Source organism: Ascaphus truei, chromosome 11 (assembly GCF_040206685.1).
Source record: "Ascaphus truei isolate aAscTru1 chromosome 11, aAscTru1.hap1, whole genome shotgun sequence".
In the NCBI taxonomy this organism is placed as follows: Eukaryota; Metazoa; Chordata; class Amphibia; order Anura; family Ascaphidae; genus Ascaphus; species Ascaphus truei.
Window position 1 is genome coordinate 43,688,064 of NC_134493.1, and position 27,315 is coordinate 43,715,378.

The 27,315-nt window shown below is 41.6% G+C and overlaps 2 protein-coding genes across 3 annotated transcripts in view; both read right to left on the minus strand.

The window, feature by feature from the left end:
- Positions 1 to 3,972, minus strand: part of LOC142463339 (cytochrome P450 3A29-like) — a 49,595-nt gene extending 45,623 nt beyond the window's left edge. The window contains exon 1 of one of the 2 annotated variants that reach the window (XM_075565964.1): positions 3,795 to 3,972. In XM_075565964.1, the coding sequence (XP_075422079.1) occupies positions 3,795 to 3,865 (71 nt within the window). In that variant the 5' untranslated portion in view covers positions 3,866 to 3,972. The remainder of the gene's footprint in view (positions 1 to 3,794) is intronic. The other variant, XM_075565963.1, reaches the window with a different exon arrangement.
- Positions 3,973 to 4,544: 572 nt separating this feature from the next.
- Positions 4,545 to 27,309, minus strand: LOC142463341 (cytochrome P450 3A24-like). The gene is made up of 13 exons (XM_075565967.1): positions 27,124 to 27,309; positions 24,681 to 24,774; positions 23,708 to 23,760; positions 22,533 to 22,632; positions 16,622 to 16,735; positions 15,984 to 16,072; positions 14,269 to 14,417; positions 13,973 to 14,097; positions 13,157 to 13,238; positions 10,725 to 10,885; positions 9,793 to 10,019; positions 9,270 to 9,432; positions 4,545 to 7,673 (listed from the first exon to the last, which is right to left on the minus strand). The coding sequence occupies exons 1-13, from the start codon at positions 27,192 to 27,194 to the stop codon at positions 7,578 to 7,580; spliced, it is 1,524 nt and encodes a 507-aa protein (XP_075422082.1). The 5' UTR covers positions 27,195 to 27,309; the 3' UTR covers positions 4,545 to 7,577.
- Positions 27,310 to 27,315: the final 6 nt, after the last annotated feature.

A 27,315-nucleotide genomic window follows, 5' to 3' on the forward strand; every position in this document is an offset into this window, starting at 1 on the left:
TCCAGTCACCCCAGGGCGTGCATTCCATTGATAAGTAGACAGGAAGAAGTGTAGAGTTACAGGAGCACAGCCAGAGTCCAAGGAATGGAAAAAAAATGAAAAATACCAGGGCAACTTCAAAAAGAAATACATTTATTGTGTTAGCTCACAATGGATAAGGTGGGGGGGAAAACGCACCTACGCGTTTCGTGCGCAAGCACTTTGTGAAGTGATAAAGTGCTTGCGCACGAAACGCGTAGGTGCGTTTTTTCACATTTTCTATTGTGAGCTCACACAGTAAATGTATTTGTATTTGGAGTTCCCCGGTATTTTCCCCCATTCTTTGAACTCCTGTCCTCATAATAATCGTGTCAGAATTTTCTTTTACTTTTCTTAGTTTTACAACCAACATTGCATTTATAAACTAGATTCACTAAAGGTCAATAAATGGGGAGGGGGGGGGGGGAGGAGGAAATGGTGTTTATTTATTAAGTCAATTTTATTAACCTAATCGCTAAAGCCATATTGCCAGCAGTATAGCAGTGATAAGGGGCTTTTTACCTCTGCAATAGGTCACTATTATTTTTAATGCAGTTAAATGTCAAATGACTCATTCATATGCTAGCCACTATACTTAGTATATCTAGAAAAAACAGAGTCCTCCAGCGCGTGGCTCTATCTCTTCATCTCCAGTGTATATGTAGGAGAGAAACGAGAGAAAACACAGACCACACGTGTGGTGTAATATAGGTAGGAATCACTTTAAATGACACACACAAAAAAATAAACCTGATTAAAACGTTATTATGCTATATTCTTCTCCTCCTCTGTATTTTCAAGTCACCACTAAGAGTAACGTGGAGGAGTACATCTAGTGGGAACTAAGCACAGGCAAGTGTTTAACGTGACACCTACCTATATTACACCACTCGTTTGTGGTCTGTGTTTTCTCTCCTACAGATACACTGGAGATGAAGAAAAATTGAACCAAGCGCTGGAGGAATCTGTTTTTCTACACGTCTTATTTGTGGATGAGTTTGAATAACCTCCTTGGACTCTAGCTGCGGGACTGTATATATATATATATATATATATATATATATATATATATATATATATTATATATATATATATATATATATATATATGTTTTTTTATTTTATTTTTTTATTATTTTTTAAATTTTTTTAATATTTCACCTATGCTTGCATTGTGTGATTGGTCTGGCGCTGCTTTTCTATTTTTCTTAGTATACTTCGATATCTGGAGAGATCAGACTAGCGCCACAAAGCCCTGCCAATTATTATCATCGCCTGCCCCATGCTGGCAGTAAGCCTATTGTGCATTTATATATAATGACCACTGTATACATAGGCAAGATAAGACCCGAGAATAGCCGATAAAATTACATATTAACAAAGTACAACCTTTTTTTATGTATTAACCCCTTAACCGGTCAACTAACCATGGTCATCCCAATGACTAGCGGCCCACTTGCGCAGCTAGGGTAGTTAATATTTGCATGTATGCGGGTTAGGCTTTTGGGGTTTCATTTGTTGTAAGTTAACCCCTTCTGTGCTGGAGACCGTCCTTTGCAATGTATTGGTAGCCTCAGGCATAAGGTTAAATTATTTCCTGCCATAAGGTTTCGTAAGAAATCCTGTTACCTAACCCTATGGTACATAAGTGTGATATCCCCCCCGCACACATAACTGCATCGCTACCGCTGATGATGTACAATGATCTCAGTGAGTCCATGCTTATTTGTATCGTTATATTTACCGCAGAGTTCATGCATTTTTCACGTTTGCAAGTGAGCTGCGCATCGCAAACCCATTTCAAAATCGATACAAAATTCCTAGTGAACGTGGCGTTAATTCCCCCAAAAAATTAAATTGCTGCAATCCTATTTTTTAAGAATGCCACTATAGCAACTTTTAGTGAATCCAGCCCACAGAATGAAGCAATATTTTTAAACAAATGACTATAAACCAATAACACAATATAACATACAGTTTTTGACACACAAATTCCAGAAGTGTTGAAGATTTCCGGAATAGGCAGAACCCAATGATAAGAAAAAATATGACTACGAATATTGGAGTGAATTATGTACTTTAGGAAGAAGGACCCCAAATATACATGGATAATTATCCATGGTGGCTTGGGGAAAAAAGGATGAATACTCAGTATGCAGCAGCAATAGAGCTGGGGAAGGATCAGATAAGGGAAACAATGTTAAACAAGTGGAAAATTTAGAAAATGAAAACATGAATACTCTTTAGCCTGGACAGTGAGTGTCTGAGGAAAACTATGATTGGGAACTGATACTGATATGTGGGAGTGAGAAGCAAAATGAGTGGATCAAAGATCATATTAAACAAATATAACAAAACAAACATGTTCCCTCGGCACAAAAAGGCCTTGGTGGAACTCAACGTCTCGGAAGAGGTGAGCAGGGAAGAGTTGGAGGGCTTGGTATGTTTATGGCGGGCAAATCCATTGGCGGAAACAATGAAACCTCAACGCTTTGAGTTTGTCTCCTTGTCAGGAGAAGGAGAATGGGGTTTCTCCTCCACAGGTGCCTCTTTCTGCACTATAGAAAAACAATTCAAGATACCAACTCGTTAACCTGGGGCGACCACCATTCCCGGATTAGCCGGGACAGTCCCACATTTTCATTAAACATCCCGCTGTCCCGCCAATTTTCTCAAAATAGTTCAAATGTCCGTGATTTTTTTTTTTAAATTAAGCTTTTCCCTGGTGGAAATCACTTAAAGCTGCAGTTCAGTCTTTTTTTATTTTTTTTTTTTTTTTACTTCAATAGTTTGATGTGGGCAATCTCTAATTACCTAAAGAACTGCATAGCTGCCGGTCAATTCGTTCTCCGTCTATTGATCGGCAAAGTTTGGCGACATCTTTAAATATGGGGAATGTAAATCGTTGCTATAGGAACAAGCATGCTTGTTAAAATAGAATACAAGAAAATTGGTCTTTCAAAGTTGTTTTTTTTAAAACAGAAAATGCTAAAAGTATTTTTTCTTACTACAGAACTGATTTATTTAAAAAAAGCACACATGCAGGATATTGACTGAACTGCAGCTTTAAAACTGGAAAAGTAGACATGGCATGTGTTCATGTGATCAATCATATGAGAGTAAACATTTTAAATATATTGGTAAGTCTAATTAAATGATTTATTAATATAAACCAAACCGAGAGTTCGTGTTATGTGAGGACACTGAAATAAATCAATATTACAGCTTGATTGGGGACGCTTGTAGACTAATGCAATTATAATATTTATTTTTAAGTGATGTCATTTGCTTTATAAATAATTCCTTTCATGTGTCCCGGTTTCTGCTTTTGAAAATCTGGTCAAACGATTTTAACCCTTTGCGCTCCCAGGCAGAACAGCAACTGGCAGTGTTTCCAATCATCTTTCACCTCATATATACAAAAGAAAGTGCAGCAGTGATAAACACACAAGCTGTGTCCTCATATAACCCTCCCAGCCTGTTCTAATCTCTCAGATACAGTATCTGGTTGTGTTCACACTGAACAAAAAGGTATCAGAATTAGTCATTTAAATTATTTTTCTGTTGTTTTCAACCTTGCTGACCCATCTTTTTCTAATTAGAGCTGGTATGCATAAAATATTCATGTGAAAAAAAATAAATGCAGAAATTCCCCACAAATATCAGAGAAACCTTTAAATCAGTGGTTTAGATCAGTGATCACTCTGTTATTAACTAACTCTTATGAAGTGGACAGCCTGAAGAAATACAGAACAATTAACCATTTCATTGACTTACAGAGATAGAAGTGTCAGGAATAAGATTAGCAGAGTCCATGTTTCCATAGAGAAGTTTGGGAGGAGATTCATGTTTCTGCTTCCAGAGTCTCTCTCTCTGTCTCTCTGCTTCCTGGACTTTCACTCTCTGCTTCCAGAGCTCTCACTCTCTCTCTGCTTCCTCTGCACCGCCTGTGTATTTCTCTCTGGAGATTTCCTGCTCTTGCTATGTTGTAACTCTCTGGGCTGGACTTTAGCTGGGTGTGTGCACAGTGGAAAGAGCAGGAGATCCAGTGTAGTTCAGGGAGCCAACTCCAGGGTGGCACTTGAGGACTGGAGTCTGGAGTTGGCATGAAACACGTGCAGTCCTACATAGCAACAACTAGTGAGGCTGCAATGAAGGAAAACACACAGCCATACAACTTCTGTTTCATTTGTAATGATTATTATCCTGAGTATGTTTATTATCTCTAAATTACAAAGTAACTGAAAAGCACAAGAACAAATATCACACAGTAACCAGTACACACGCCTCTCATGCTGAGGGGCTGATTAAGCAGCTCAGATATAAGAAATTTGACATAAAAGCAGATAACAAAGTTGCAGTGCATTTATAAAGCCATTTTAGAAAATTACAATTTGGACACATTTAGTTCTGCACAAAATGTTTTTTTTTTAGCAATATTTTGTGTGCGGAAATATCACTGTCGTTCCTCAGTATTTTGACCACATGATGCAACATCTCTGGTTTGGCAAAGTGCTGTTTTGGAAAAAAAAGTGCTTTATGGGCAAATTACACAATTAGGAGAACATGTGAACACCAGCTCAATTGTGTCACACACACCGGATTCATTGACAGGAGGGGAAAAGTGATGAGTGAATGTAAATAATAAGGCTATTCCCATGTTAAAGAGGCAATCCAATTAACACTTTAAGAGATATTTGTTTTAATATATGCAGCCTTTGTTTACCTTTGTTGAAAACTAATTATCTAAGCTGTCGATTGATTGGTTTTCCCATGATTGATCAGCAATGATCCTGCTTCCAGGGTTCTCTAAATGGCTGCCTTTCAATTTCAATCAATCATTCAATCACTGTGACTTAGCAGCTACAATGTATCCTGATTTTACTACGGTAACATTATTGTTACAGTCTGCAGCTCAAACTGCTGGGAATATTGGCAACAAATGATCACAAACAGGAAACTTCCTGGGGAGGTGGGATAAAACCTGCTATAGGAATCAAAGGGTGCTCAGTATATTAAAACTCATTAAAATTGGCATTACAAGTTGAATTAAATAATAATGTATCAAACAGAATATAACCAAGAAGGGTCAAAATATTCCCCACCTAATTACACTCAGTGCTAGGACAAATTATAATCAGACTGCATGGACCATTGCAGTCTGATGTAACCATTGCAGTCTGATGTAACCATTGCAGTCTGATATAACCATTGCAATGGTCTGATGGCCCATTGCAGTCTGATATAACCATTGCTGTCTGATGTAACCATTGCTGTCTGATGTAACCATTGCTGTCTGATATCATTTGTCCTAGCACTGCGTGCAATTATGTGGGGGATCTTTTGATCCTTCTTGGGTGTACTGTATTCTGTCGGGTAAATACTCACCTCCTTGCACCTGCTACATTTAACCTACCAGGACGATACCTGGGGTGAGTGCCCTGATGTATCTGTTTCTTACTAATAATGTAGCAAGTATTATCTAATACGACAGGACCGTATTTATTTAAAATAAAAAATAAAACATATAAGAAGATATTGCTTGGATTGCTCCTTTAAATGAATAAACGGTGCCCAACAGTGTAGTTTTTATTGAGAAACAAAGAGATATATCCGAGTTACCTCGCAGTGACCCAAACACCCTCTTTTATCTCATCCTGATCCCTCCACTTCCCTACATTGTTCCAATTGATTTTGTGTGGTACTTCCTGCTGTGTAGTGGTCACATTCCATGTGAGACAGCCTTGTTTTGTGGCTTAATTAGTGGTTGTCACTGGTTTCCATCCTATTTGGATTTGAAAAACTAATACTAAATAAAACATACAATAAGCTCTCTACCTAATACAGAAATGGTGAAATGCTAACTGCCACTGAATGAGTGATAAAGTGATATAAAGATTAAAGTGCACAGTGAATTGCAAAGTGACTAAACTACTAAAATAACAATCAATAAGTGTTAGTGTGATACAAAGCCTAATTATTCAAAATTGGAAAAAATAGGACGGCGGCCGAAGACCAATACAAGAAATCTATCCAATGGCCTGAAAAACTGATATAAAAATAAGAGAAGGCAAAGTCCTTGGTGCAACTGGGGGTATAAATACCCCTCCCGCACAGGACTTGTAATCCGTCCAGGTACAAAGTCCTTAGATACATGCATCAGACAATTGGCCCCTGACAGCGAGGGGCAGTTACTGAGCAACCTGGCTACCTTGGGCCCCCCAGGTGGAGCTCCCTCCATTTTACCCTTCTACCTCATAAATCCGATTGCTGATTGGCTCGCAAAGAGGGCGGAAATATCGTATCCTGAGGAGATCAAGTGTATCTAAGGACTTTGTACCTGGACGGATTACAACACCTGTTCGGGAGTGGCCTTTATACCCCTGGTTGCGCCAAGGACTTTGCATTCGCCTATTTAGATTTGAGTTTGATACTTCATCCTAACCAAATACTGTACATGGATCTCCCATAATGTAAATTGTTCAAAGGAAGGTGCACTCAGGTAAGTCTCTCCTTGGAGGAGTCGTCTGAAAAGCTAACGGGGAAAAAAACACACCAGTATCTTTATCTTCAGATTAAAACCGTTGTAACATTTACAACTAAAAATGAGAGAACAGGATCAACCGTTCAGTTCTCCGGGACGTCACACCAAAAGCAGACCGCACACTTCCCAGTGGTGATTACATTAGACACACATTTATCCTTCTAGCAGAAAACATGAAGGAGTCCCATTTTACAATCCCCCCGTTCCTTTCCCTAATTTTCAGATACTCTGCCTCCTTGTCCCTCCTGTTTTGTGTAAAGACTCCAGCTGCCAGGGCACCACTTAGCAAACATGGCCCGATGTCTTTATCCTTCAGAATAATTTCTGTCTGATTTTCTTGTGTGCAAAACTCATTTTTGGGACGGTCTATTATATGACTTCTATGCGTACTGTATGTGTGTGGCAGCTTCTGCAATACTTTACTCTCTTGGTATATTATGAAATGAGATATTTGTAATCATTTAATGGCAAAACCTTGCGAGTGCAATATGACTTGTTTTTTTTAGTGACATTTGATTAAATCCCTGTTATACCATGGGCGTTTTGTGCGGTCCCTCTTTTCTCTCGCATTGAAGGAGGAATGGGAAACCTCCCCGGAGAGAAGCACACGTCCGGGACTCGCTTCTATTTCAGAATTAGAACTTTTTATCACCACAGATAAGATCACCATTTGATTAATATCTTTTTCAAAGGACTTTATATATGTTTTTAGGCTGTTGATATATGATATTCACTGTTTTTCCCTGGATAATTCTTATCCCTTAATTGTGTTTTTTACACTGTTTTTCACAATTTTTAGTACATACCATCACTTTTGTAGCCACACTGCTTTCATTTTAACGATTACATATGAACTTCTTCCTAGAAAGCATTTCTTTTTGCACCATTCCAGTGCATTGTAAAGATTTACACGCTCATTCTCCCATATTTCCCATTATTCTCAGCACAAATGATCAGGAATGTCCACAATGAAGAATCCACTTCATGTTTCGTTGTTTTCGTTGTTTCCTACAGATTTATCCCGCCGTGTCCTGGGCTGTTCTAGGGACTAGATTCAAAATGATCGGCCTCTTGGACTTCAGGATTCCCAGGGAGTCAATTTCCAGAGGGATCTGCGCAATAACATCACATAGCGGCGTAAATAAGGGTGATCTACAGGTCCTTAAATAGGTCGACACGGTGTGTGTATGTATATATATATGTGTGGATATACACACACACACACACACAATATATAATATAATACAAACAATATTAGCGCAAATAAATATACACTCAATTAATGAGTGCACTCACATGTATGAGCCTAGGTAAATAAATACAAATGCAATACTGTGTCAGTACAAACATGAAAAAAGTGATTACAATATGTGCATCATCTATGGAGCATGCGCTTCTTTGTTCTCTCTCTCGATATATAAGAGAAGAAAGAAGCGTGTGACACTGTAACATAAATCTGTGATGACATTTATTATCTCAATAAATAGGCGTCTAAATAGGCCCACTCACAAGTGTACCAAGAACATATGAATTCTCACGATGGTGGTGATCATCTCACGGAGCCGCATGGAGATCCGACGTTCCTCTAGGTGATCCGGAGTCCTTCCACTCAGTCAGTGGGATAGGGGTTACCCCCAGGCCGTCCAAGGGAAAGTGACACACTGTTTATAGCGAAAAGTGTCCAACCAATCGAAGGCAGCTGATTAACCACAGACGCTCACAACAGCGTGGTGACATAGCACGCAATCAACACGGTCCAACGCGTTTCATCACACAACGTAACTTCATCAGGGCCCGACTGAGTGAAAGGACACCGGATCACCAAGCGGGACGTCAGCTCTCCATACGGCACCGTGAGAAGATCACCACCATCGTGAGAATTTATATCTCTCAGATACGCTTGTTCTTGGTTCAATTGTGAGTCCTATTTAGACGCCTACTTACTGTGATAATAAATGTCACCCCAGATTTATACAATGTGGCACGTGCTTCTTTCTTCTCTTTTCACTTAGATATCCGTGGATGTGGTTCATACCCTCAGAAGTTGCAGACCTGTCACTGCACTTATTATATCCTTTTGAACTATTGATTTGAACTTCATTCATCACATACAGACGAGTAGAAAGCAGGCACACCAGGTCTTGTAGTTGTAGACGATACAACGTACCCTCTTGAGAAAGGGTGCGTAGCGGGCCAAAGCGTTGATTTATTTGAATAAACTATTTGTACCTTCTATTACAAGACCCGGTATGCCTTTCTTCTATGCATCTGTATTACTATTAGTGTTTGCAGTCAGCAACCAGGCAGATAAAGGCTTTTGCAGTGGAGTGCCACTATACCTACTTGCTCATATACATACATACATACATACATACATACATTAGCTTCTTTTGTTCAAGCTCTGACACACATACTCTTGCCAAGGTCGCCTGTCTGACCTTCTGCCAGCACACTCTGCCCTTTAACCCACACTAGGGTCTAATAGAAAATCCTGTCCTTGCTAGAGCGGCCCATGTAGGGTATTAGTGGGGGTAGGTGGTCTGCCTTGGTATTATTGAAATGCCCTTTTCTTGTATAGAACTGTTGGTGTTTGCAATGGTAGAATAATGATTACTAGAATCATGCAACGCTGAAAACCACTTTATCACCGGGAACTTCACATGAATGTCTACTTTAAGAATTTGTATGGGTAATGTCCGTAGTCTCACCGGAGTCTCCTTGCAAGGCCGGAAGGTGAAGTTCTGCAGCAGGACAGTGATGGCCACTTTCATGTTCAGGAGAGCGAATCTCATCCCGATGCAGTTCCTGGGTCCAGCTCCGAAGGGCAGGAAGGTGTACGGGTCCTGGGCCTCTCTGTTCTCTTTACTGAACCTGGGAATAGGGAGAGAAAGTGAATCTAAACTGTGCGGTTACGGCTGGTCTTAAAAAATGAAACTCCCCAAATCCTGAGTCTGTATTCCAAGATGTTCTGCACACTCATTAAATGCCATTCTGCACATTCCATGCCAAATACACAGAATTCTATATAAAGAAAAATGAATGCTAAAATAAAGTATAGTATGGACAGAGAGTGCTCAGCTCCAGTTCTCAAACACTCCCCAACAGGACAGGTTTTCAGGATATCCTTGCTTCAGCACAGGTGGCTCAATCAGAGGCTCAGTCTTCGATTCTAAGAACAGATTCAATTCACCAGGACTTCAAACCCAATCACTTCCTCATGATTTATGGCACCTTTCTGGTTGGAATTCTTCCGGTTCTGGCCAGAACTCGGGGTTCCGATGCAGAACATAGGCTGGGATCATGGTCACGACGCCACCCGGGATGGTTAGTCCATTTATCTCGGTTGTGCGTTTGCAAACTCTCTCGATTCTTCCAGCTGCTGGAAAGAGTCTCAAAGTCTCGTTAATCGCCATATCGAGATATTCCATCTGCGTCAGAGCATCGTAGGTTGGAGGAGCCTGCGGAGAAATAATCGCAGAATCCTTATTAGACTCTGCCCTGCTCTGTGTATGATCAGCCTGTATTAAGCGCAGTTTGAAGCTTGGCCTACACTGCATTTTAGGAAGAATCTCCCCCCTTGTAATGCACCTGCTATATCACCTTTTGACTCCATGTGCAGTTTGAATCTATCGAAACGGGACATTTGGTTGCGTGGTTAGGGTAAGGGCTTAGAGGAAGGGTTTAGGGTAAGGCTTAGGGGAAGGGTTTAGGATAAGGGAGCATGGGTTTAGGGTAAGGGGTTAAGGTTTTTAGTGCAAGGGGTAGCATTAGTATTAGGGGTTAAGATTACGGGGTTTTAGGGTGAGGGCTAAAGTTAGGGATTTACCTTGGTGGCAAAACACCCGGTGGCTTAGTGTCCCTGCAGCGAGGTCACTTGCGGCTAAATGCCAGCTGTCATTTGTCTTAGACCTGAATCTATTCTAGACATTTAAGAAAAAATCTTATGGTGACAAATCATTGTCATTTTCTTACTATTCACAATTTTCTGCCACTGCTTTAGGATACAGTTGTTCTGACCCACTGGCAGGGTGATATCGTGCGGGACCCAGGGTAGATAAGGTTGAAAAAAGACATATGTCCATCATGTTCAACCCATGTTAAATTCCGAGACTTCCTATTCACATACCCTGCTGAACACCCAGGCATCCCCGCTGCTCTCTGACCTTATTGGGTAGCAATGTATTTATCTCATCCTGCAGCTTCCTCTGGACATCAGGGTGGGTTGCCAGGTTGTATGCCAAGAACATGAGTGTAGTGCTGGTCGTCTCGAATCCGGCCAGAATAAAGATGAGCGCCTGAGCCGTAATCTCAGTGTCCGTCAGTTCTGCAGGAGAATGAAGGCAGGAAGTGTGTCTGGGAATCCTATTCACCCATAATTCCACTGTGCTTGTATTAGTTATATTTCCCAACAACAAAGCCCTTCTTCCGGAAATGTGGAGGAAGCAACTTTATTTATGTTGTTATTCTTCACTTTTCATTTATGGTGCCCACGATGGCTTCAGTCACGAACCATCACTGGCAGCTTTTAGTGTTTAGTGACTCACTAAACTCACTATTGTCTTGCTAAATCAGCGAGCTCATGGGTCCCGGAAACAAGTTATGAACTGATGCTCATTTATTCCCTGTTATTAATACAATGTAACCGGATCTTCAGATTGGAATTACAAAAGTTAGGAGTAAGTGGCCCTGGCCAGGGCGTTGGTTGGTTATTGTGACGTTAGTAGTTCCAAATTGTGCAGAACTTGTTGTGATGTTCACACTAAGCGTCCCAGTGAGGGATCTGGCCTTACATGGCTTTTGCTTCTGTTACCAGTGTTTGAAGTCCCTTGACAGTACCTTGGCATGTTTTGGTAACAGTGAACAAACAAATATAAAGTCCCCAGCGCTAAAGTCCAAGATACCGTGATCTTTAAGGCAGTCTCTAGTCTTTAAGGTGGTAGTTGGGCTCTGATATAGATGCTCCAGATGGGATGATGTCCTTGATGTAGATGGATACACCGTCTGAAATAACAGATAAACAGACACACCTGATTGCGCAGTGTGTTACAGCAATCAGAGCCCTATCTGGATTGTGAAAGAATCCTACTCACATAATGAACGCCAATATATTCAGTGGAGAGGATCTGTGCTTGCTCCCCTTCTAATCAGCTCCTCACACCAACCCCACGTGGAGACAGCTTACTGGAGACAGCTTACAGGATACACCCTCTATCCTCAATGGCGTCGGGGATGCGTCCGTTACGACACCTCCTCCACCAATGTGAGACAGGAATATGTACAAGATAGTGTAGTATGAACAGACCTTTATTTCTTAAAACACTATAAAACGTGATAAAATACACTCACATGGTGCAATAACAGATGGTATTGCTCAATATGCCGTCCGCAGCTTGCATTTCCTGATACCACACCGGAGAGGATCACTGCACACAGACACGCTGTCGACTTGGCGTGTGACGTCAGTGCTATAGGACGCTCTCCCTGCGGCAGGACTACAGTGGCCGGGATGGTTCAAAAGACTAAGCTCCTCCGGCCACTGTAGTCCTGCCGCAGGGAGAGCTTCCTATAGCACTGACGTCACACGCCAAGTCGACAGCGTGTCTGTGTGCAGTGATCCTCTCCGGTGTGGTATCAGGAAATGCAAGCTGCGGACGGTATATTGAGCAATACCATCTGTTATTGCACCATGTGAGTGTATTTTATCACGTTTTATAGTGTTTTAAGAAATAAAGGTCTGTTCATACTACACTATCTTGTACATATTCCTGTCTCACATTGGTGGAGGAGGTGTCGTAACGGACGCATCCCCGACGCCATTGAGGATAGAGGGTGTATCCTGTAAGCTGTCTCCAGTAAGCTGTCTCCACGTGGGGTTGGTGTGAGGAGCTGATTAGAAGGGGAGCAAGCACAGATCCTCTCCACTGAATATATTGGCGTTCATTATGTGAGTAGGATTCTTTCACAATCCAGATAGGGCTCTGATTGCTGTAACACACTGCGCAATCAGGAGTGTCTGTTTATCTGTTATTTCAGACGGTGTATCCATCTACATCAAGGACATCATCCCATCTGGAGCATCTATATCAGAGCCCAACTACCACCTTAAAGACTAGAGACTGCCTTAAAGATCACGGTATCTTGGACTTTAGCGCTGGGGACTTTATGTTTGTTTGTTCACTGTGTATATCAGGTTTGGAAATACCTGTTATTATTGTCACTTAGCTGCTTTTTTCTCACAGCATTGTGTAAGTCACTTTTGATATTAATTTGATGTTGCACGAGCACCTATCATTGTTTAGCACAATATTGTTAGCACTTAGTTTAGTGTAGGTTAGCACTTTTGGAGGGGTTATTTTCTTTGTTTTGTTCATGTTTTGGTAACAGCTTGAATTAACCAAACGTCCTCTCCAATGGAAGGCTCCTTTCTACCCTCAATCTTTTAATCTGTAGAGCAGAACATTGAAATACTAATTTCAGCGCATTTTCTTTTTCTGCGGCACAGTTTGTGCTCTCCGAGGTTTAACTTGTGTTGGCCCCGCCTTCTTTTGCACAATTGACAGAAGCAGCAGCCAATCAAATCTCTGCATTTGATTACCTTTATAGCCATGCTTTTCCTCCTCTGAATCGTTTTCATTGGTCTGAGAATCAATCATGAGCTGCAGAAAATCCACTCGCTCCTGAAGGAGGGAAGGGGAGTGATGGATGGGCACAGTGTGGAATGAAAGGATACACTCAGGGGTCACCAATTCAGATTAGGTATGGAGCATGGGCAGAATAAAGGTGAAGTCCCACTTATGACAGTGAAGTCCTATTACACCTAATACAGGGGCCCCGCTAAGTATTACACCGGGTTCTCTGAACAGCGGAAGGGGGGTGATTGTCGCTCTTGTCTGGTCCACCTCAGTGGAAGGTTAATGAGATGTCTGGAACCCCAGACCACGTTTTAGGGTCAGGACTAAAAAAGTGGCAGAGATTAAGACCCAAACGTTCACCTTAAATTTACAAACATTGTCACGGCAATCTTTACCAAAAAACAAAAAATAATTAATTCCCCCATCTAGTTAAGAGATCATCCAGTTTTAACTAGTCCTATGTGGCTTTGAATATTTGGCCAAATTAAACATAGTTACATAGTTACATAGATGAGGTTGAAAGAAGACATACGTCCATCAAGTTCAACCTATGCTAAATTTAGACGACAGATACTTTATCCTATATTTGTGTTACAGTATTTTGATCCAGAGGAAGGCAAACAAAACCCCCAGTAAAACAGTAACACATTATCCAATGCTCTCTGATAAGGAATTTTTTTCTCTCTAAACAATGGCAATTAAAGGATCTTTAATATCTCAGATGAAAATCTCAATAACACGTGTTTTGTGAGTGTAGTGAACATACGGTTACAGCTTACCTGAATGCCTTTCTGCCGAGTGTTTCTGAAACGTTTGATGGCCTCCGTGAAAAACTGAATAACACTCGAAGAGAAGAAACAAAAATTCATTTTTTCCAAAGCCGGGATGATGCATGGAAACAGCACTGGGAAGGAAGAGGGAAAGGATTTAATATTCACCCGTAAACCTGTCGCGATTTAGAATCTGAAATAACAGCCGGTGTTAAAAATGACTTCAGAGAAACACGAGAATATCGTAAAACAGGATCCACATGTGGAAACATTGGCAAGGAGACGATGACGTGGCAGAAACTCACCCGTCAAAATGATCAGAGGACTTAAAATGCTGAAGTCAAATAGCTTCCTGCCGTTGATGACGAAGGGATCATTGGGGTTGTTTATGGAATCGACATTCACACTGAACGAGGTACCTAGGATAGCGTCCATGCTGTATGCTGAGAAGATACTGAAGAGACAAAAGGCCAATATTTGGAGTCAGGAAATAATGAATTTTTCCCTTTATGAGATATCACTGATAAGATATTTCACAGAGGTTTGTGTTTGCCTTCCTCTGGATCTATATACTGTAACTACGGATATAGGATAAAGTATCTGTCATCTAAAGTTAGCCTAGGTTGAACTTGATGGGCGTATGTCTTAAACCTCATCTACTATATAACTATGTAACAGTAGCCTCATCTACTATGTAACTATGTAACTATAACCTCATCTACTATGTAACTATGTAACTATGTAACTGTGACCTCATCTACTATGTAACTATGTAACTGTAACCTCATCTACTATGTAACTATGTAACTATGTAACTGTAACCTCATCTACTATGTAATTGTAAACTCATCTACTATGTAACTGTAACCTCATCTACTATGTAACCTCATCTACTACAGTATGTAACTATGTAACTGTAACCTCATCTACTATGTAACCATGTAACTGTAACCTCATGTACTATGTAACTATGTAACTGTAACCTCATCTACTATGTAACTATGTAACAATGTAACAACAGTAACAACTCATCTTGCCCTGTTTGTTCTCAGTATATCACATCACTATTAAAACATTCACTTTCTCTTTTCCTCTCAGAACTCCCCCCCCCCCCATCCCACCCAAAATGATTGTAAAACTTTGCATTTGGTTTGGAAATACAGTATTGGGATATATATATATATAGTAGATGAGGTTACAGTTACATAGTAGATGAGTTTACAATTACATAGTAGATGAGGTTACAGTTATATATATATATATATATATATATATATATATATATATATATATATATATATATATATTATATATATATATATATATTGTGACAGAAACCAGGGGTTGGTAATAAGCTCCATATACAGGGCTCCCAGGATACTGAACAGTTTCTGTCCTGTCTAAGCTGAACAGGGCAGCCTCGTAGTACAGGCACTCCATTCCACAGTTTGTCTGCTGCCTATTTTCTGTCACCTGTCATGCTGATTAGAGTTCAGGTATATAAGACCTGTTTCCTGTTTCCTCTGCCCCTCCCCAAGAGCCTGGAAGGCTGCTGAACTGCAGAGGGGAGAGAAAGCCTCTTTCCCAAACCGCTTCAATCATTCTGTTCGTTTGTCTAAAGACTGCAAAGGTACTTATTTTGTTGGTGGAAGTGGACAAGCCACTTCCAACTCTGAGTCAGGGACATCTAAGTTTTAAGTTATCGCTCAGACGAGCAGCTTTTTGTTTGGCTTTGTTTTCTGTTTACACTGTGGCAGTCTCAGTGCCTGGGACTGAATAAACCAGGTATAGCCTGTTTAAAGGAACAGTACGTGACGTCTCATCATTTAACCTACCCTAAAAGACCGTGTTCTAACAGTCCCGGACAGACGGCGGAGCCCCGGAGTAAGCCGTTTGTCACAATATATATATATATATATATATATATATATATATATATATATATATATATATATATATAGGCTGTGAGACCTTCCCAAGGCAAGATTCACCGTATCATTCTTACTCGCTATATACTTACTCCTTCATAACGATCGTCTCTTTGTTATTTACTTTCTTCGTGACATTCTGCATTAAAAGGTCTCCATAGTGCTTCATCAAAGGGAACATCTGAAATACAGCATGGGAGAGGATCTATGCTTCCTGTTACCAGTAAAATAAAGAATACACCACAGAGTATTGTGGGTGTGAGTCTATTTTGCCCGTAACCCAAGATGTTGAAAGCAGGTTAGTTAAACATTTAGATCATGGGCGGCCAACTCTAGTCCTCAAGGGCCACCAACAGGTCACGTATTCAGGATATCCCTGCTTCAGTACATCTGAAGACTGAGCCACTGATTGAGCCACATGTGCTGAAGCAGGGATATCCTGAACACCTGACCTGTTGGTGGCTCATGAGGACTGGAGTTGGCCACCCCTAATTTTAGAGTTTTCATATTTTCATACATTTCATCATACATTGGCTTCCTGTTGTGTATATACATGTATATTGTGATGTACCTGGTAAAAGAGAAGAGACACGGCCCATCGTACCCATTAAAACAAGTCTCTTATATTACAGGCTACTTTTGCACTAAAAGAGACCCCGTTGGGAGTATTTTGGATACACACTTGGTCGTATTGTCAATACATATCTGTAATGGGATATATATTTATTACCTGCTTGAGTTTGCCGCTGGTGAAGGCGGGGGAGAGAACAGTGCGGATTCTCTTCCACTGCTCGTCCTCAGCGAAAGAGAGAGCAGATTCCAGGGGCCCGTTCAGACCGAAACTCTGAGAGCGCAGAGGAGGGGTGTCAAATGGCGAATGATGTCAATTATAAGTTCAATATCTTCACTTTTATGCTTTAACATGAAACCACAGTCATGTACACCCTGAAACCTAACCATGATTATTTCTGAGTATATAACACACCCTGCTATTAATCGGTGTTGGTTCCTCATTGAAGAAAGGGGGCAGTAATGTGCAGGGGTGCTCAACTCCAGTCCTCAAGCCCCCCAACAGGTCAGGTTTTTAGGATTCCCAGCTTCAGCACAGATGGCTCAATCAGAGGCTCAGTCTTAGACTGAGCCACCTGTGCTGAAGCAGGGATATCCTGAAAACGTGACCCGTTGGTTGCGCTACCCCAGGGAGACAGTCAGAGATCAGGGAGGTTAATGCATGGCTAAGAAAGTGGTGCAGGAAGGAGGGGTTTGGGTTTTTAGAGCACTGGGACTCCTTTTCTGAGAGGTGCCATCTATATTCTAGGGACGGATTGCACCTCAATGAAGAGGGATCTTCTGTGCTAGGTGGGAGAATGCTAAAAAGGTTGGAGGAGATTTTAAGCTAGGATGAAGGGGGGAGGGGAATTAAACAGATAATTAACTAAATAGAATAGAGGAGGATACAAGGTGGTATGGAGGTAGAATGGGGCAAGTGCAAGTTTGACAAGCAGTGAGACACCCATAGTAAATACAGATAATACTAGAAAACTTCTAAAGACTAAACCAAGTGGGCGCAGAAAGGAAGGAGCAGATAAGATAATAGTACAGGCTGAAAAAAAACTTAAATGCATGCTTGCTAATGCAAGAAGCCTGACAGATAAAATGGGAGAGCTTGAATTAATAGCTGCAAAAGAGCAGTATGATATCATAGGCATTACTGAAACATGGTGGGATGAAACTCATGACTGGACAGTTAATTTAGAGGGTTATTCTCTTTTTCTGAAGGATCGAACAAATAGAAGGGGAGGTGGAGTATGTTTATATGTTAAACCGGATCTAAAACCTATTATAAGGGATGATGTCTATGAAGGGAATGATGAAAATGTAGAGACTTTGTGGATGGAAATTAGCAGGGGAGGTAAAAGTATAAAGAAAATGTTTGTGGGAATATGCTATAAACCACCAAATATCTGTGAGATTGAGGAAGCTAAAATACTTTTGCAAATGGAGAAGGCCTAAAAACTGGATCATGTTTGCATAATGGGGGATTTTAATTATCCAGACATAGACTGGGGCAATGAGATAAGCATTACAACAAAAGGAAACAGGTTTTTGGGGGTGCTTAAAGACAATTATATGACCAAAATTATTGAGGAACCAACCAGGAGAGGGGCAGTTCTGGATTTGGTCATATCAAACAATGTAGAAGTAATAACAAATATTCAAGTCCTGGAACATTTGGGTAACAGTGATCATAACATGGTCTCATTTGGAATAAATGATCAAAAAACAGATTACTTGGGTTCAACAAAGACCTTAAACTTTAGAAAGGCAGATTTTAATAAACTAATCTACAAGTAATACAATGGGATGATGTTTTTGCAGGGGAAAATGTAGAAGATAAATGGGCAGTCTTTAAAACATTGTTAGAAAAGCACACTTATCAGTGTATACCCTTGGCTAATAAGTATAAAAGAAATAAGTCAAAACCAATGTGGCTAAATAAACAGGTGGAGGAGGAAAGGAACAAGAAGAGGAAGGCGTTTAGATTCTTGAAGTCAGAAGGGACGGAGACATCGTATCAGAATTATAAGGAATGTAACAAAAATTGCAAAAAGACAATCAAATTAGCAAAAATGGAAAATGAAAAAAGGACTGCAATAGAAAGTAAGGTCAACCCTAAAAAGTTCTTTAAGTAACTTAATAACAAAAAAATGAGAAAAGAAAATATAGGACCCTTTCAGTGTGAGATGGGTAGGCAGATTATTGGAGATAAGGAAAAAGCAGAGGTATTAAACAAATTCTTTGCCTCTGTGTTTACCAGGGAAGAATTAAGTTCAATAGTAGTGCCGCAGGAGGAAGCCACAACCTCCATATTAATGACCAATTGGTTAACTGAGGAAGAAGTTCATAAGCGACTTGAAAAAATGAAAGTAAATAATGCACCTGGCCCCGATGGCATACATCCAAGAGTTCTCAAGGAGTTAAGCTCAGTAATAGCCAAACCATTATATTTAATACACAGGAACTCCTCCCACAGGAGGCATAGACGAAGCACAGCCGGAATAGAAGAACGATGGAAGGCTGATGAAGTGACTCAAAAACTTTATTTAACACAGTGTACTGACGGATCCTCTGACGCATTTCAGCCCATCAGGCCTTTGTCAAAGGCCTGATGGGCTGAAACGCGTCAGAGGATCCGTCAGTACACTGTGCTAAATAAAAAATTTCCGTCACTTCATCAGCCTTCCATCGTTCTTCTATTCCGGCTGTGCTTCGTCTATGCCTCCTGTGGGAGGAGTTCCTGTGTGTTCCTGTCTATTGCCGATAGCACGCCGGGCCGTTGCTGTTCTCTCCGCTATTCCGGAAGCAACGTAGTCTCCGCCGGTCATGTGACCACCCACTGTGACAGAGCTGCTGCAGGAGGGTTGGCGGTTGAACGAATCTTCTGAGGATCGTGATGATACAGCGCCATACATTTCATCCATACCGCAGTCCCCGCCGGTCATGTGACCACCCACCGTGACGGAGCTATTACGAGAGGGTTAGCGGCTGGTTGGGCTACATGAGAATCGCGAGGGCACGGCGCCATATACTCCATTCAAACGTGAGTCTTTTTATCTCAACCTCATTAGTGCTCATCAAGAGCCAGTTGCTGGAAAAGACTATTCATATTCACATGTTTGGAGTTTGCCATGACGAATATCCCTAAAACTGTATCAAGCAACATTCAACAGCTACTATTATACTTCTGAGCACCTGGTGGGTTAACTCCTTGTTCACCCGTCTATATACATTATATTTAATATTCAAGGACTCCATTTCCACAGGCTCAGTACCACAAGATTGGCGTAAAGCAGATGTGGTGCCTATATTTAAAAAGGGAGCTAGATCACAACCGGGAAAATACAGACCTGTAAGCCTGACTTTAATAGTAGGGAAACTACATGAAGGTTTAATACGGGATAATATTCAGGAATACCTATTGGAAAACAAAATTATTAGTAATAGTCAGCATGGATTTATGAAGGATAGATAATGCCAAACTAACCTTATTTGTTTCTTTGAGGAGGTAAGAAGGAATTTAGACCAGGGTAATGCAGTTGATGTGGTCTACTTAGATTTTGCAAAGGCTTTTGATACGGTTTCACACACGAGGTTGGTGTACAAAATAAAGAAAATTGGACTCAGCAATAATATATGCACCTGGATTGAAAACTGGTTAAAGGACAGACAACAGAGGGTTGTCATAAATGGAACATTTTCAGGTTGGGCTAAAGTCGTGAGTGGAGTACCTCAGGGATCGGTACTGGGACCCCTGCTTTTTAACTTGTTTATTAATGACCTTGAGGTTGGGATCGAAAGCAAAGTCTCCATCTTTGCTGATGATACTAAATTGTGTAAGGTAATAGAATCAGAGCAGCATGTAATTTCTCTCCAGAAGGACTTGGAGAGACTGGAAACGTGGGCAGGTAAATGGCAGATGAGGTTTAATACAGATAAATGTAAGGTTATGCATTTGGGATCCAAGAATAAAAAGGGGACTTACAAATTAAATTGAGATATATTGGGGGGATCCTTGATGGAGAAGGATTTAGGAGTGCTTGTAGACAGCAGGCTTAGCAATAGTGCCCAAAGTCATGCAGTAGCTGCCAAGGAAAACAAGATCTTATCTTGCATCCAACGGGCAATGGATGGAAGGGAAGTAAACATAATTATGCCCCTTTACAAAGCATTAGTAAGACCACACCTTGAATATGGAGTACAATTTTGGGCACCAATCCTAAGAAAAGAGATTATGGAACTAGAGAGAGTGCAGAGAAGAGCCACCAAATTAATAAAGGGGGTGGACAATCTAACTTATGAGGAGCGGCTAGCTAAGTTAGATTTATTTACATTAGAAAAGAGGCGTCTAAGAGGGGATATGATAACTATATACAAATATATTCGGGGACAGTACAAGGAGCTTTCAAACGAACTGTTCATTACAAGGGCAGTACAAAGGACTCGGGGCCATCCCTTAAGGTTGGAGGAAAGGAGATTTCACCAGCAACAAAGGAAAGGGTCCTTTACAGTAATGGCAGTTAAAATGTGGATTTCATTACCCATGGAGACTGTGATGGCAGATACAATAGATTTGTTCAAAAAAAGGTTGGACATCTTTTTAGATGGGAAAGGTATACAGGGATATACCAAATAAGTATACATGGGAAGGATGTTGATCCAGGGATTAATCCGATTGCCAATTCTTGGAGTCAGGAAGGAATTTATTTTTCCCCTTATGAGATATCATTGTATGATATGACTCTGGGTTTTTTTGTTTGCCTTCCTCTGGATCAATAAGTTAGTATAGATATAGGATAAAGTATCTGTTGTCTAAATTTTAGCATAGGTTGAACTTGATGGACGTACGTCTTTTTTCAACCTCATCTACTATGTAACTATGTAACTGTAACCTCATCTTCTATATAACTATGTAACTATGTAACTGCTGTTTAAAGGTCCCGTATCACGTGGGCCAATAGGAAGCTGCAAGGGATGATGTCACAGCTTCCTATTGGCCTGCAGCCCCCTGAGATGTAAATATCTCGAAAAGCAGGAGTTTCCCAGAGCTGAAATGAACGCGGGTCAGCTTCAGGGACCAACTTCTTCCCACCTAGTCAAGATGTAATGCCACTTTAAGGTAATGCATTCTAATCCATTTCTGAAGTCTTGGTGCAACTTCAGAAGTGAACTATTTTTTTTATGTACTTAAGACCATTACAGAGCTATTACCATGTATTAGAAATATATGTGACGTTATTTTTCGAGGCTAACACATATACACAAAGCTAATAGAGAGAGGAGAGAGAAAAGAATGGCGAGGGAGAGAGAGGAGAGAGGGGGGACAGAAAGAGAGGAGAGAGAGAGACAGCAGGAGATAGAGAGAAGAGAGGGGGAGAGGAGAGAGAAAAGAACATTGAGGTAGAGAGAGGAGCGACAGAAAGGGGAGAGAGAGAGAGGAGAGAGTGTGAGGGAGATAGAGAGAGGAGGGAGAGAAAGAGAGGAGGGAGAGAGAGAGAGGAGGGAGAGAAAGAGAAGAGGGAGAGAGGGAGACAGCAGAAGAGAGAGGGAGAGAAAGAGAAGGGAGAAAGAGGAGAGAGAGTAGGGAGGAAAGAACAGTGGGGGTCAGAGGGGAGATTGAGGAGGGAGAGCAAGAGACTGCAGGTGAGAGAGAAAGAAGGAGAGAAGAGTCTATTTGAGTAAATAACCCATTGACTTATTCTGTATACTTCTATCCCAAACTCTCTCTCTCCTATTTCAGGGTCTGGATGGTAGTGACGCTGTTTAGGAATGACTTAAATATTAAGTCTTTGCATTAACCTTAAAAGCCTTCAGTGGATACTCAATAATAGGGTACCACCACCTTTGCATGTCATTATAACTAACGGGCGCCATAGTGAACACAATGCTCGTCATGTGAGAAACCATGGCTCCATGTTACATTATTGTCCGTTGAAGACATGCGGTAAGGCTTAACATGACGTTACGTCACTTAACGGAGATTTTGGATCTGTGCCGTAATGCTGGAAGGTCCTTGGAACTTTAACCGATTTGATTCTGAAATAAAAAATGAAAACAGAAATCCAGCCTGGGGTGGGACGTACCCTTCTGTTAGTGAAGAGGGTGAAGCATTCTTTCACTAGAATAGCTTTAATGATTGCAGGATCCATTATGGCGAGTACCGGCTTCCGTCCATCATAAATCCTGGGGGAAAAACAAAGTTCTCCTTATTTAGACACAGAATATACACCACTCCTCCCTCTAGACATGTCCCGGGGGCCCCAGCTCGGGGAGGGGCCCGAAGGGTAGGGACCCTCCCTCCGGACTCTTGATGATCTCCCCCCCCCCCCCCCAAGCGATTACAGGCACCCCGTGTGCTTCCCCACAGCAATGAAACGGATTGCCGGGGAGAGAGCGGTGTTTCTGTAACAGAGCCGCCCTCACCATGACGTTGCGGCATCAGGTGACGCTGTGTCATCGTGGCAACCGGCCACACCACTGATGACCACTAATACCCCTTTTCCCCTCTCTGGCTCCTGAAGTTCCTCACTGTTAATTTGATTACTCTGTGGTTTGGAACAATTCCTGTCGGCTGATTTCAGGTAGACAAGGAGCTCATACTATTCCTTTGACTTGTATTGGGATTAAATACATTTTCATTAGTTAAAAGTAAAATCAATTGTGAATACCAGATAATTATTACAGAGGTTCCCCCAGCCCCACCGGAGCTTATAGTCATTTTTTTCCATTCTTTTTATAATTGAGGCCCACAGATTGTATAATATTTTTTTCCCAGACAGTATTTCTGCTAAATTATATTTCTGGTAAATATTAAAAAAACAAGTTCAGTTTGTACCTATCCTCACACACCACATTCTTCTGTTAGAGGGGATGTATGCCTCTGTGATACACCCTTCTTTTGCCCTGTGTGTTCAGAGTAATCATTGTATGTAGGATTGGCAAAGAGATGGGAAAAGAAACCTGAACTCATCCCCAATCCCCACTCTCTCCCCCAGGTCCCTCCCCCCTTTCCCTTCCCGTCACCCCTCTCTCCCCCAGGCCCCCTATCCCCCTTCTCCCCCACCCCCCCCCCATCCCCACTCACTCCCGAGGCCCCTCCTCCTCTTCCTTCCCATCCCCCTTCTCTCCTCCAGGCCCCCCATCCCCCTCTCCCGCAGATCCACCATCTCACCCCCAGGGCTCCCCAAACCCCCCTCTCTCCACCCGGTCCCTCCCCCCTCTCCCTTCCAAGGAGATGGGAAATGAGACCTGAACTCACCCCCAAAGATTTCCATATTTCTTGAAACATTCCATGTCGAATTCAAATTGGCCCTGCGAAACAAGACAAATAAAGTTAGGTATATATATAAATATCTCTATTTATATAGCACCATCCATGCACACAGCGCTTCACAGCAATAACACACGTGACATAATAATATAACACAGAATGCGAATAAGCGCTTCAGACAAACAATAGGAAAAAGTCCTTATCCCAAAGAGCTTACAGGCTAAGTCGTGCGTAGGAAGAGCTTACAGAGACAGTAGGAGCAGTGGCGCAGGTAGACATGCGCGGGCCCCCAGACAAAACAATTTCAGGACCCCATTAATATTAATACAGACTGCAATTTTTGATCTCCCTCCCCCCATCCTCTCCCTGATCCTCTCTCATCTCTCCCCATCCCTCCTCCTCATCATCCCTCATCATCTCTCCCCCCCTACCAATACATAATAAAAACACACACCCCTCGCCAATACATAATAAAAATACACCTCCCTCCCGAATAAATAAAAATACACACCCTCCCCAATACATAATAAAAATACACCCCGTACCCAATACATAATAAAAATACACCCCCCTCCCCATTACATATTAAAAATACAGGAGACAAAAATAACGGGACTGTCCCGGCTAAACCGGGACATCTGGTCACCCACAGTATAGCCTTAAAAGTGAGGAGGAGAATTGTGTAATACGATACACATCATAACCATTATCAAATATTGACATTTCCCCAGTTAGATAATAAAAACTGATTGTGTAGTGTAGATTACAGCTGTATTGTTTTAGTTGTCATTATTACTATTAACAGTAGTTCTTAATACAGTATACATAACCCAAACACATCATTCATTATTTGATAATAGGCATTGTTATTCCACATGGCTAATTATTTTCAGGACACACATACAGAGTGACAGGAACATAATGTGCCCGTGAGCAGGGCGAGGAGGTGTCTCATACTCACTTTCCTATTTTCAAGAAAGGTCCCAATAAAAGGCAGGGGGCGGGGGCCAGGGATCCCATACTTTTTAAAGAACCCATATGGCCAGATCCCGTAACTGAGGAGGAAACAGAAGATCAAGAAGCGTTACAAGCAGACAATGTGCATGGTCAGAGAAATGAAACTGACATAGAAAAGACACAGACCACATGCTGCTCACTCGTACAGAATTCATTCTCCTCTTCCTGGTGTTATATTTACGTGGACAGTCTTATAACAGCTAATAACTGATACTCTGCTGCCTCTGGAAATCGTGTCAGATAACCTCATGAATGCTGCTGAGCAGAGTTATTATTTCTTGATTTAACAGATATATTGTGTGTTCAGTCTCCCACAGAGGAAAGATTTCAGAGCTTAGACATACAAGACTATGCATGTGAAGCTCAAACTGTTAGAGCAAACATAGTGATAATAATGTCCTAATCCCTGTGTTACTGGCTGTTACCGATATGATACAATATAGTGCTAATAATGTCCTAATCTGTGTGTTACTGGCTGTTACTGATATGATACATTATAGTGCTAATAATGTCCTAATCTGTGTGTTACTGGCTGTTACTGATATAATCCAATATAGTGCTAATGATGTCCTAATCCCTGTGTTACTGGCTGTTACCGATATAATCCAATACTTTGTTACAGTCAGACAGATGAGGACAAGGTGTGAGATGAGCAGACAATGCAAACTGGAATATAATATATATATATATTAGTGTCAGACGCAGGTGTAATATTGTAATGCATCTTGTGGTTTCCTTCTACAAAGGCTGGTTAATATAGAATGCAGTGTGATATCACTGAGCCCACAGGAAACCCGCATATCTGTTCATTATCGCTCGTATTGTTGGATTCTGCCTTTTAAAAAAATGAAGTGAAACCGAACAGCCAGAGTGTCCGAATTGTTCAGATATAGTTTAAAGTTCAATTTCTACCCAAAATATGGAACCGACATTTTTTGGGTGGAGGGGCGGGGGCACATAAGGTAACAGTTGTTAATGACAAATTGTAACATGCAGTGTAGAAGCTGCATTGCCTTAAGGGTGCCATGCGGCTTCTCCAAAAATACTGGACACAATAGTGAAAGGTGCGACGCGCTCGACACACACGCTGGAGACAGACACACCTCTCTCTCCACTCGCTGCTCCATGCTGTTTGCTCCTCTCATTGGTCCCACCCCCAGGCTCCTGACAACTTCTCCTGATTGGCTGCGTTACCCAGCAGCAGCCAATCAGGATGGAGGAAGCTGCCCAGCCCCCTAACAACAGCCCTGCTCTCACCCTGCTGGGGGAAATCCCGCTGCCCCCCAAGCCGGTCAGGTCACTATGTCCAGAGAGGTAATACCGGTATACACATACACGTCCAGAGAGGTAATACCGATATACACATACACGCCCAGAGAGGTAATACCGATATACACATACACACCCAGAGAGGTAATACCGGTATACACATACACACCCAGAGAAGTAATACCGGTATACACATACACGTCCAGAGAGGTATTACCGGTATACACATACACGCCCAGAGAGGTAATACCGGTATACACATACATGTCCAGAGAGGTAATACCAGTATACACATACACTCCCAGAGAGGTAATACCGGTATACACATACACGCCCAGAGAGGTAATACCGGTATACACATACACGCCCAGAGAGGTAATACCGGTATACACATACACGCCCAGAGAGGTAATACCGGTATACAAATACACGCCCAGAGAGGTAATACCGGAATACACATACACGCCCAGAGAGGTAATACCGGTATACACATACATGTCCAGAGAGGTAATACCCGTATACACATACACGTCCAGAGAGGTAATACCGGTATACACATACACGCCCAGAGAGGTAATACCGGTATACACATACACGCCCAGAGAGGTAATACCGGTATACACATACACGCCCAGAGAGGTAATACCGGTATACACATACACGCCCAGAGAGGTAATACCTGTACACACAGACATGTCCAGAGAGGTAATACCGGTATACACATACACACCCAGAGAGGTAATACCGGTATACACATACACGCCCAGAGAAGTAATACTGGTATACACATACACGCCCAGAGAGGTAATACCGGTATACACATACACGCCCAGAGAGGTTAAACTGGTATACACATACTGTACATGTCCAGTATTACCTCTCATTTTGTACTGGATGGAGTGTCCAAATACAGGACAGTTCGGTTCAATACTGGACACATGGCAACCCAATGCCTTCTCTATATAACATTCTAATTCCAGCATTGATTTCTTATATAAAAGTCTTTTTTTTTTTACCTAAACGTTATTCTATAGCTCTGTGCTTGCTGTTTTTAATTAACGTATACATACATTAGACTTTGAATAGATTAAGAACAAGTACACATCACACATACTTACAGAGATAGAAGTGTCAGGAATAAGATAAGCAGAGTCCATGTTTCCATAGAGAAGTTTGGGAGGAGATTCATGTTTCTGCGTCCAGGGTCTCTCTCTCTGTCTCTCTGCTTCCTGGACTTTCACTCTCTGCTGCCAGAGTTCTCACTCTCTCTCTCTCTGCTTCCTCCTGAGTGTTTGTGTTGGAGATTTCCT